The sequence below is a fragment of the Mauremys mutica genome, chromosome 6, assembly GCF_020497125.1.
Source record: "Mauremys mutica isolate MM-2020 ecotype Southern chromosome 6, ASM2049712v1, whole genome shotgun sequence".
NCBI lineage: Eukaryota > Metazoa > Chordata > Testudines > Geoemydidae > Mauremys > Mauremys mutica.
This window is the reverse complement of record NC_059077.1, coordinates 93,143,925-93,154,453: the sequence shown is the minus strand read 5'-3', so window position 1 is coordinate 93,154,453 and position 10,529 is coordinate 93,143,925. Positions and strand designations below refer to the sequence as shown.

The 10,529-nt window shown below is 42.8% G+C and overlaps 1 protein-coding gene across 1 annotated transcript in view; it reads left to right on the top strand.

Annotated features, from left to right (window-relative positions):
* Nucleotides 1-225: 225 nt before the first annotated feature.
* ALDH1A1 (aldehyde dehydrogenase 1 family member A1) overlaps nucleotides 226-10,529 on the top strand; it is a 51,992-nt gene continuing 41,688 nt past the window's right edge. The window contains exon 1 of the mRNA XM_045020773.1: nucleotides 226-392. Within this exon, the coding sequence (XP_044876708.1) occupies nucleotides 297-392 (96 nt within the window). The 5' untranslated portion in view covers nucleotides 226-296. The remainder of the gene's footprint in view (nucleotides 393-10,529) is intronic.

The following is a 10,529-nucleotide window of genomic DNA, read 5'->3' as shown; positions in this document are numbered from 1 at the left end:
GAAATGCTCTAATATTTGCAAACTTTCATAATGTCTTTCAATATAGTTTATTTCTGAAGAATTTGTATCATACAGATTTCAACCTAAGTGAAAACACTGCTGCCCTTGGTGTTAGAAATAAGTAGTGTCATTTTCTTTTTGCAGTGAAATCTTTCATCCAATCATAGTCTTGTATGCAAATATACCATAGCCAGTTCAGACAAAATAGCACAAATAAAGCTAAATGCGCAGTCAGGACAAAATCACTCAGCTTCTCTGATTCCTCATTTCACCTGTGTTTCAGGAACTAACTAAACATGTCAACTGAAAATACGAAAAAACAAATCCCAGATAGCAATTCTGCTCCAGCTCTGCCTGCACCACTCAGTGATCTGAAAATTAAATATACTAAGGTTAGTAGTATTATGCATGTTTATTAACTTGCCTTAGGCATTCATATAAGACTATATATGCACTTAAGTAGTTTTGTTCAAACCATCGAAATAACACTAACTCAATTATTGTATGCAGTGTTTTTGTAGCCATGTCGGTCCCAGGATATTAGAGAGACAAGGTGGATGAGATAATATCTTTTCTGAAGAGCTCTGTGTAAGCTTGAAAGCTTGTCTCTCTCACCAACAGAAGTTGGTCCCATAAAAGATATTATCTCACCCACCTTGTCTCACTAACTCAATTGTGTATTTACAAATGTTTACCTAGATTTAATTCTTATATTGTAATTTCTGGAAATGTTCTCTGATCTCTTCTGTCCTGAGAAACTCTTCTAAAGAGTTGGTAAGTTTTATACTATTATTTTTTGATGTGCTGTCCATATTTTTTCAGAAGCTAAGACCTGTGGTCATAAGTATCCTGTAAAATGTAAATAACCCAGAGAAGGAAACATTTACATCATTTCAATGAACAGGAAGAAAATAAAAGTTAATTGCAGAATGTGTTCACAATTTGTAAATATCCCAGTTTATTAAAAAATTAAACTAACAGATTTTAAGAATTATGCCAATGATGTTGGTCTGGAGGAAAGTTTTTTTTTTTAAATAAAATCAAACTAAAGCAAGGGTCCTCCTGCATTTGACGTATTTTCCTACAGATAATAAACCTATTTGTCTTGCTAAGCAAGTAACTATCAATAAAACAGCTAAAGTCCACCATTGCTAATTAGTCAGTATTATCAGGAACATTGTACAATAGCAAATTCTTTCCATGCTCATTTAAAAACACACAGATAAGGTAAGCATGAAATGGATCCTCTGGGCTAACCCTAAAACCAGACTTGTATTCTTGGCTTAAAGAGACACTTCATGTGTTTCGTACCACAGTACACAGAGAGTTGCAAGAGTCTCTGAACTTTGAGCAAACAGCAAAGTCATTGGTAGTTTCTGCAATCTCAGACTTTCGGGTAGAATGTTTGGTAGAGCAAAGAGAAATGCAGCCATAAACAGAAACTGAGAAACTTCTATAACAATTGTAGCTTTTGCTGGCCATGGCTATCTCAAGTTCTGGACACAAAGCAAAATGCCACATAGTATGTTACTGCTGTACAGAAAAGTACACAAGTAAAACAATGAAGAAAGTGTTCTTGCGATTTCTTGAGCTAGCCTTCAATTTTTCCAAAATACAAATATGCATGGAATTGAATTTTAACTTCTCACAAGAGTCAAAACTTGACTTATTTTCAAACATTAGGGTATTTAATCGGGAGAGCTCATCACCACTCAGGGTCAGCTCTTTTGGATCCAACTCTGCACCCCATTTTCAGGGAAACCCCAAATTGATTTTGGTGTCCATTTTTCATGAATAAAGACTTCAGGGTTGGGACCTCATTCTGGAAATATTTAACAAGCTGTTAAAACTGCAAGTGCAGTATAGTTCTGCTATGTGATAGCTCACTTCAGCTATTCCTCTCTCAGAGTGTAAAGGGCTTATTCCAGGAAACATATTTTAGGAACTGCAATGATGCATTTTCAACTTCTGAATTACCCTACAGACCAGTGATTTCCCTACACCCCCCCCCCGCCCGAATTTTCCCAACACCCCCCCCCAGTTTTGTGAGCTAGTTACATACCAATTTAGTGACTGTTTGGAAATCTGAATTTAAACTGAAACATTAATATACACTTTAAAAGCTTATACAGTGTATGATAAAATGTGTGTATCTGAAAAAGTATAATAGATTTGGAAAGTATGAACAGACTAGCTTCCTTGCTTCCTTATACAGCTGTTTTTTATGATGTCAGTGCATTCATTTCGGTGATGTTGGCCAACCTAATAATTTCAAATGATGATTTGTAAGCAAAGTCTAAATGAGTTCTCCCTGACAGCTAAGGCTTCAGGGCCAGATTATATTTATATTCACACCTAATCTACCTAGGTATCCAGCAAACAGAGCTGTGTTGTCCAAGTGATAGATTTTGGCTGGGGTTGGGTTACAAACCACTTGAATGTGGGGGGAAGAGGGGATGAAATGTTGTTCTTATTGTATGAGTAAAGGGCAGTAGAACTGTACTTAGTCTGTGATGATTTGAAGGCATCAAGAGAGAGGGTGGGGACCTGTCCCTCTCCACTGTTTAAAGACAGAGCTGATTAGGCTCCAATAGATAGTCTTTTGTTCTGTTAAGTGACCACTGCAGCTGAAATCACTGACACTGTGGGGACAGTGTTCCTGTGGGTACAGTGTTTCTGTGGAAGAGACGGCCCAGCCTGCACTAGCAGCGAGGTTCCCACACTGAAATCACTGAGAGCTGGTGGAACCTCAAGAGACCAACTCACAGAGGTCACAGTGGTAGGTGACAGCAGAAGGTGACTGTGCAGGGCCATTGGCAACAGAGTGGTGGAGTGAACGGTGGCACAACGAACAGCCGTGGCCAGAGCAAACTGTGCCTTTTTGTCCCCCACCTGGAAGGTGTACTCACGTGAAAGCACCTCTGAACTCTGAGTCTCCACTGACCAAGGACAACACCGGTGAGTGGAGTGTGGTGGAGGGAAAAGTCAGGGGCATGTTAAATAAACATTTGTTTGTTGGACTATATTTTAGTCACTTTGCTCCAGAATGCTAGATTTGTGACTGGGAATAGAAACTTATATAAATATGTTTCCCAGTAGGCCAAGATTTTTAAAATGCAGTATTTGCCAAGGTTGTTATCTCACATTGTTGCTATCTTGGGAGGTCATTATGTTGGGGAGTTTCTGTACTAAACATTTTTATTATAATTAATTTTTACATAAGAATGGTCATACTGGGTCAGACCCATGGTCCATATAGCCCAGTACCCTGTCTTACAACAGTGGTCAAGGCCAGGTGCTTCAGAGGGAATGAATAGAACAGGGAATCATCAAGTGATCCATCCCCTGTTGCCCATTCCCAGCTTCTGGCAAACAGGCTAGGGACACTCAGAGCATGGCGTTGCATCCCTCTCATCCTGGCTAATAGCCACAGATGGACCTGGTCTCCAGGAATTTATCTAGTTCTTTTTAAAATCCTGTTATAGTTTTAGTCTTCACAGCATCCCCTGGCAAAGAGTTCCCTGGGTTGACTTTATATTTCGTGAAGAAATACTTCCTTTTGTTTTTTTAAAATCTGCTGCCTATTAATTTCATTGGGTGACTGCTAGTCCTTGTGTTATTTGAAGGATTAAATAAAATTTCCTTATTCACTTTCTTCGCACCAGTCAAGATTTTGTAGACCTCTATCATATCCCCATTAGTCATCTCTTTTCTAAGCTGAAAATTCCCAGTCACTTTAATCGCTCCTCCTGTTTCATACCCCTCATCATTTTAGGTGCCCATCTCTGTACCTTTTCCAATTCCAATATATATTTTTTAGGATGGGTGACCAGATCTACACACACTATTCAAGGTGTGCACGTACCATGGATTTATATAGAGGCAATCTGATGTTTTCTGTCTTATTATCTATCCCTTTCTTAATGATTCCCAACATTGTTTGCTTTTGTGACTGTTGCTGCACATGGAGTGGATGTTTTCAGAGAACTATCCACAATGACTCCAAGATCTCTTCCTTGAGTGTTAACAGCTAATTCAGATGCCATCATTTTGTATGTATAGTTGAGATTGCTTTCCAATGTGAGTTACTTTGCATTTATCAACATTGAATTTAATTTGCCATTTTGTTGCCCAGTCACCCAGTTTTGTGAGATCCCTTTGTAGCTCTTCACAGTCTGCCTGGGACTTAACTATCTTGAATAGTTTTGTATCATCTGCAAATTTTGCCACCTCACTGTTTACCCATTTTTCCAGATGAATATGTTGAATAGGACTGGTCCCAGTACTGACCCCTCAAGGATACCACTATTTATCTCTATCCATTCTGAAAACTGATAATTTATTCCTACCCTTTGTTTCCCATCTTTTAACCAGTTACTGATCCATAAGAGGATCTTCCCTCTTACCCCATGATAGCTTACTTTTCAAAAGTCAATTTAAATTAAATACATTTTTTTAAAATTATATATTTTTTAGAAATCTAGATCTGTTGTGTGTTTTGGTGTAACTTGCATTTTCCTTATGTTAAATTTGCATTATCCTAACAAAACATTTACTTTATTCACTTTCTTCACATCAGTCAAGATTTTATAGACCTTTAGCATATCCCCCCTTAGTCGTCTCTTTTCTAAGCTGAAAATTCCCAGTCACTTTAATCTCTCCTCCTGTTTCATACCCCTCATCATTTTAATTGCCCATCTCTGTACTTTTTGCATTTCCAGTATGTCTTTTTTGGGATGGGGTAACCAGATCTGCACACAGTATTCAAGGTGTACATGTGCCATGGATTTATATAGAGGCAATATGATATTTTCTGTCTTATTATCTATCCCTTTCTTTAAAAAGCAAAGGTTTCACAGTAGCAGCCGTGTTAGTCTGTATCTGCAAAAAGAACATAAGCTTTCGTGGGCTACATCCGATGAAGTGGACTGTAGCCCACGAAAGCTTATGCTCAAATAAATTTGTTAGTCTCTAAGGTGCCACAAGTCCTCCTGTTCTTTTTAAAAAAGCAAACAGAATGCTGGGAATCACTGACTGCTGCTGCACACTGAGTGGATGTTTTCAGAGAACTATCCACAATGACTCCAAGATCTCTTCCTTGAGTGTTAACAGCTAATTCAGATGCCATCATTTTGTATGTATAGTTGAGATTGCTTTCCAATGTGCATTACTTTGCATTTATCAACATTAAATTTCATCTGCCATTTTTGTTGCCCAGTCACCCAGTTTTATGAGATCCCTTTGTAATTCTTCGCAGTCTGCCTGGGACTTACCTATCTTGAATAGTTTTGTATCATCTGCAAATTTTGCCACCTCACTGTTTACCCATTTTTCCAGATTGTTTATGAATATGTTGAACAGCACTGGTCCCAGTACTGACCCCTCAGGGATACCACTATTTATCTCTCTCCATTCTGAAAACTGATAATTTATTCCTACCCTTTATTTCCCATCTTTTAACCAGTTACTGATCCATGAGAGGACTTTCCTCTTACCCCATGATGGCTTACTTTTCAAAAGTCAATTTAAATTAAATACTTTTTTTAAAAATGTATATTTTTTTAGAAATCTAGACCTGTTATGTGTTTTGGTGTAACTTGCATTATTCTTATGTTAAATTTGCATAATCCTAACAAAACATTTACTTTATTCATATCTGTTTTATATATCTCATTGGTCCTGACACCCCCCCTATAAATTCGAACACCCCCCCTAATTTCAATTCCTGGGGAAACCACTGCTACAGACAAAAAGTAATGAGAACAGTGTGATGCCCCAAGTTATTGAAGATCTGAAAAAGTATAAATTGGAATATTCCTCCCCTCCCTACTGCTTTCTTTCCACAATATTTAGCCAGCATAAGATCACTTAGAAAAGCTTTCACTAATAGGACAGATTCTGTAGGTAACCACAGACTAGTCATCCTATCAGATATTTTTACATTACCATCTAAAAGGGCATTAACAGGTAAATGTTTCTTGAGTGTTGCATCTTTTTGCTGAAATAACTAATGCACAATGGCCTTGTCAGAGACTTTGCCCCGAGGAAGGTGTTTCCCTGTATGTGAAGGTGTATAGCTTTCAACCAATTCAGAGTTTCATGTGCATTATCGTGTACTCAGGGTTGAACAAAGGGTCAAAGCAAGCATATGAAAAGTCATGAATATGTAAATATGTTGAACAAAGGGTCAAAGCAAGCATATGAAAAGTCATGAATATGTAAATAATTATGGTTCCAATCATGGTTCACAGCTGTACATGTAGAGGGAACCAGATTCACCTCTGCTCTTCATAACACTTTCCCCCTTTTCCAAAATCTCACTGAGGATTGTCTGTGGGTCAGGAGACTGCATAAAATGACATGGTGGGCTGGGATGAGGGGACCACAATAGGGCAGGGGGTGGGAAGCATACATGAGGTTACAAAGGCATCATCCTAATACCACACTACCAACCTAGGACTAATATTGCCTAAGGCTGTACTGACTTTCCTAGAGCCTCCCAGGCCCCTTATGGAGCTTCCAGAAGAACCAGCTGCAGGCAAAGCCCTAGTAGTGTGGCATCATTGCAGTTAAGCTTCATAGATCCACAGAAGGGTCTGGGGGGGCCCAGAACCAATGCAGCTGTACAGACTTTTCAACCTTCACTCTCCTTGGACTCCAGCAGATTCTCAAATATTTGTAGATTCCAGGGACTGTTCAATATGGGATAAGTGCGACCCTCTGCCCTTAATAGAATGATCTAGGGGAAACAGTCCAGGGGACCCTCGTGGACTTTTCCTCACTCCATGGGCCCCTTTCACAGGTTTTTCTGCAACAGGGAGCAATGTGGCCCTAAATTAGATTCATTTAATCCAGAGGCATTTCTATGACGATACAAATATTCTCAGATCATAGTCTGTACCTTTCTCATAAAGATTGAACTAAGCATTCTAAAGAGATACTTAACACACTGAAGAGTCAATTGCCAGAAGCTGGGAATGGGTGACAGGATCACTTGATGATTGTCTGTTCTGTTCATTTCCTCTGGGGCACCTGGAATTGGTGACTGTTGGCAGATAGGATACTGGGCTAGTTGGACCTTTGGTCTGACCCAGTATGGCCGTTCTCATGCTCTTAATTTGGATGGATTAATTTTTAAATTGTTAAAGATAGTTTGGATCCTGAATTGGGGAATGATCCTGAATTCCTTCTATACCCTAAACTCCTTAAGAGATGTGTCAATGAAATCAGTGAGTATTTTAGGTGCTTAATAAATGTAAGATTGGCTCACATGTACTGGTAAATATTTTACTTCGATACACTAAAGAATTAGACAATGATTGTTTAACAAATTATTTCTGTTGTGATGCTTCTGAAAAGAGCAGGTCCTATGGTGCTCTCACAGCCAGGCATCAAAGCACAATTAGTTACTTATCAGGTAGTTAAATTACATGAGATAGCAGAAAAAACAATATTTCTCTTGCCACCGCTGCTCTTCACAGTGTCTGAGTGAAGAACATGGTTTGTGGAAAGTTAAATCACTTACAGTAAATAAAGGAAAAGTGAAACATAAATATAAAATATATTTTAATCATTGCAGCTAGAAGCAAAGAGGAGGAAATAATAAAATGGTTTAAAATTTAAAAAAAGTGTCAAACCCCTGCTCAGCTGCCACCTAACCCTGTAGATGCCTAAAATCCCTAGGTGCCTGAGTGAGGATGCGTGCAGCCAGCTCATTTTAAGGCTCCTGGGCACCTATTTTATGCCTAAACCCAGATCCTCAGACTAGGCAAGAGCCTCAGACTAGGCATTCCTCTGCCTATTTCACCTGATCCAGCAGGCATTTTCACACAAAAGAGCCCTGGGGCAGAGGGAGTATGAGGAGCACTCCTCCCTCACAGCCTTTAGTGTGTGGCTAGAGCACTCACCTGGAATGTGGAAGACTAGGGTTCAGTGCCCCCCTTTGTCTGATGTGGAGCAGGGATTTGAACTTTTTCCCCCACCTGTCAAGTGTGGGTCCTGACTAGCTGATTATGAGATATTCTAGTCTGCAGGTCTCTCAGCCTCTCCTATTGAAGCTGTTCCAATGTGTATGAATAATTAAATATGCATTGGGCCAACAAGAGAGCGGGAATGACTCTGTGGCCCAGTGGTTGGAGTACTCCCCTGATTGGTGAGAGACCTGCATTCAAACTCCCTTATCCACACCTGATAGAGAGGAGAATTCAGCCAAAGTCTCTAGTGTCTGGGGTGAGTGCTAAAATGTATAAGGGAGGCCTTTTTCCTCACCTGTGTGCCTCCTTGGCATTTCTTGCAAAACATGGTTTAGACACCTAACTCCAGCGGAGAGTTAATGGCCGAGAATCCCAGAATTTAGGCATCTAACTCCCTGAGAGGGGCAGAACTTGTATTATATCCATCTCCTCAGCATTTCTGATTTGACTAGCTTAGGTGGCTCCCCGCGCAGCATGCTGGCTTTTGTGGGTCCCAATCTTAGGTGCCAAACTCTCCTTATGCATTGTATAGGGCCTAGGCGCCTAACTTGGGGCTGTGGGTTTCACTGGGTAGCAAGAGGCCTAAAAGTGAGGCACTACAATGCTCAGCATTGCAATACTTAAGTCACTTTGTGGATCTAGCACAAAGTAAGGATCAGACCCTGTAGATTGCCTTTAATAGTGTTTCAGGTTTAATTGACTGGTTTTTGATGATCCAAGGAACTCTTTAGGTTTAGCTGAATTGGTGGGATTTTCCATTCATATCATATCAAACACCCACAGATGTAAAGGATAGAGTGGCCAGGTGTCTAGTTTTTGACTGGAACGCCCGGTTGAAAAGGGACCCTGGAAGCTCCAGTCATCTGTGCTGACCAGACCATTAAAAGTCTGGTCTGTGGTGCAGTGGAGCTAAGGCAGGCTCCCTGTGGCTCCCGGAAGTAGCAGCATGTCACCCCTCCAGCTCCTACACATAGGGGCAGCCAGGAGACTCTGCACGCTGGCCCCGCCCCAAGCACCAGCTCTGCATCTCCCATTGGCCAGGAACCGGGGCCAATGGGAGCTGCAGGGGGCAGTGCCTGCAGATGGGGCAGCACGCAAAGCCACCTCCGCGTAGAAGCTGGAGTGGGGACATGCTGCTGCTTCTGAGAGCTGCTTGAGATAAGCGCTGCCCGGAGCCTGCACCTCCACCCCACTCCCATGCCCCAACCCCCTTCCCCAGCCCCGATCTCACTCCTGCCCTCCGAAACCCTCGATCCCAGCCCAGAGCACCCTCCTTCCCCCCAAGCCTCTCATCCCCAGGCAAACCCTGGAGCCTACACCCCCAACCAGAGCCCTCACCCCCTCCTGTGCCCCAACCCCCTGGCCCAGTCTTGATTCCACTCCCACCCTCTGAACCTCTTGGTCCCAGCCTGGAGCACCATCCTACCCCCCAAATCCCTCATCCCTGGCCCCACCCTGGAACCTGCACCCCCCAGCCCAGAGCCCGTACCCCCTCCCACAACCCCTGCATCATCCCGGAGCCCCCTACCATACTCCAAACCCCTTGGCTCCACCTCCCAGCCCAGAGCCCCCTCCTGCACCCCAAACCCCTCATCCCTGGCCCAACCCCAGAGCCTGTAGCTGGAGCCATCACCTCCTCCCGCACCCCAATCCCGGGAGCCAGCCCGGTGAAAATGAGCGCATGAGTGAGAGTGGGAAGAATGAGCTACAGCTTGAGGGGGATGGAGTGATTGGGGACGTGGCCTCAGAGAAGAGGCTTGAGCTGCTTGAGATAAGCGCTGCCCAGAGCCTGCACCTCCACCCCACTCCCATGCCCCAACCCCCTTCCCCAGCCCTGATCCCACTCCTGCCCTCCAAAACCCTCGATCCCAGCCCAGAGCACCCTCCTTCCCCCCAAGCCCCTCATCCCCAGCCAAACCCTGGAGCCTACACCCCCAACCAGAGCCCTCACCCCCTCCTGTGCCCCAACCCCCTGGCCCAGTCTTGATTCCACTCCCACCTTCTGAACCTCTTGGTCCCAGCCTGAAGCACCATCCTACCCCCCAAATCCCTCATCCCTGGCCCCACACTAGAGCCTAGAGAGGAGGGGCAGGGCAGGAGGCGGGGCAAGGGTGTTCAGTTTTGTGCGAATAGAAAGTTGGCAACCCTAGTACAGGACTATAAACTTGGAGCAATTATCACAGTTGGTAAGTGTACACGAGTGGATACCAGCTATTTTTCAATATTGTGTTTCAAATTTTTGATTTAATGTTAGTGTAACTGGGCACAGTGGTCCTATTACAGCCCATGGGCCTCTTAAGAGCAGGCATTCTGGGAAATGTAGTTTCCTGGGAGGGACTGCAAGTCTAGAGGGTACATGACCATCTTTGGAACAATACAATGGGTAGCCTGAGCAGTTAGTTCACTATAGGGGAATATGATTGCTCTTAGAGAGAAAGTCTCTCCATGACAGGAATTATAGGATACCTAGAAAAGGTTACCTGTAGGGAAGAGTGTGTTCTTCCCTTCCCAACTTACTGAGACTTGCTGGCCAGGTTCAGGTGTTTAAACTTGTTT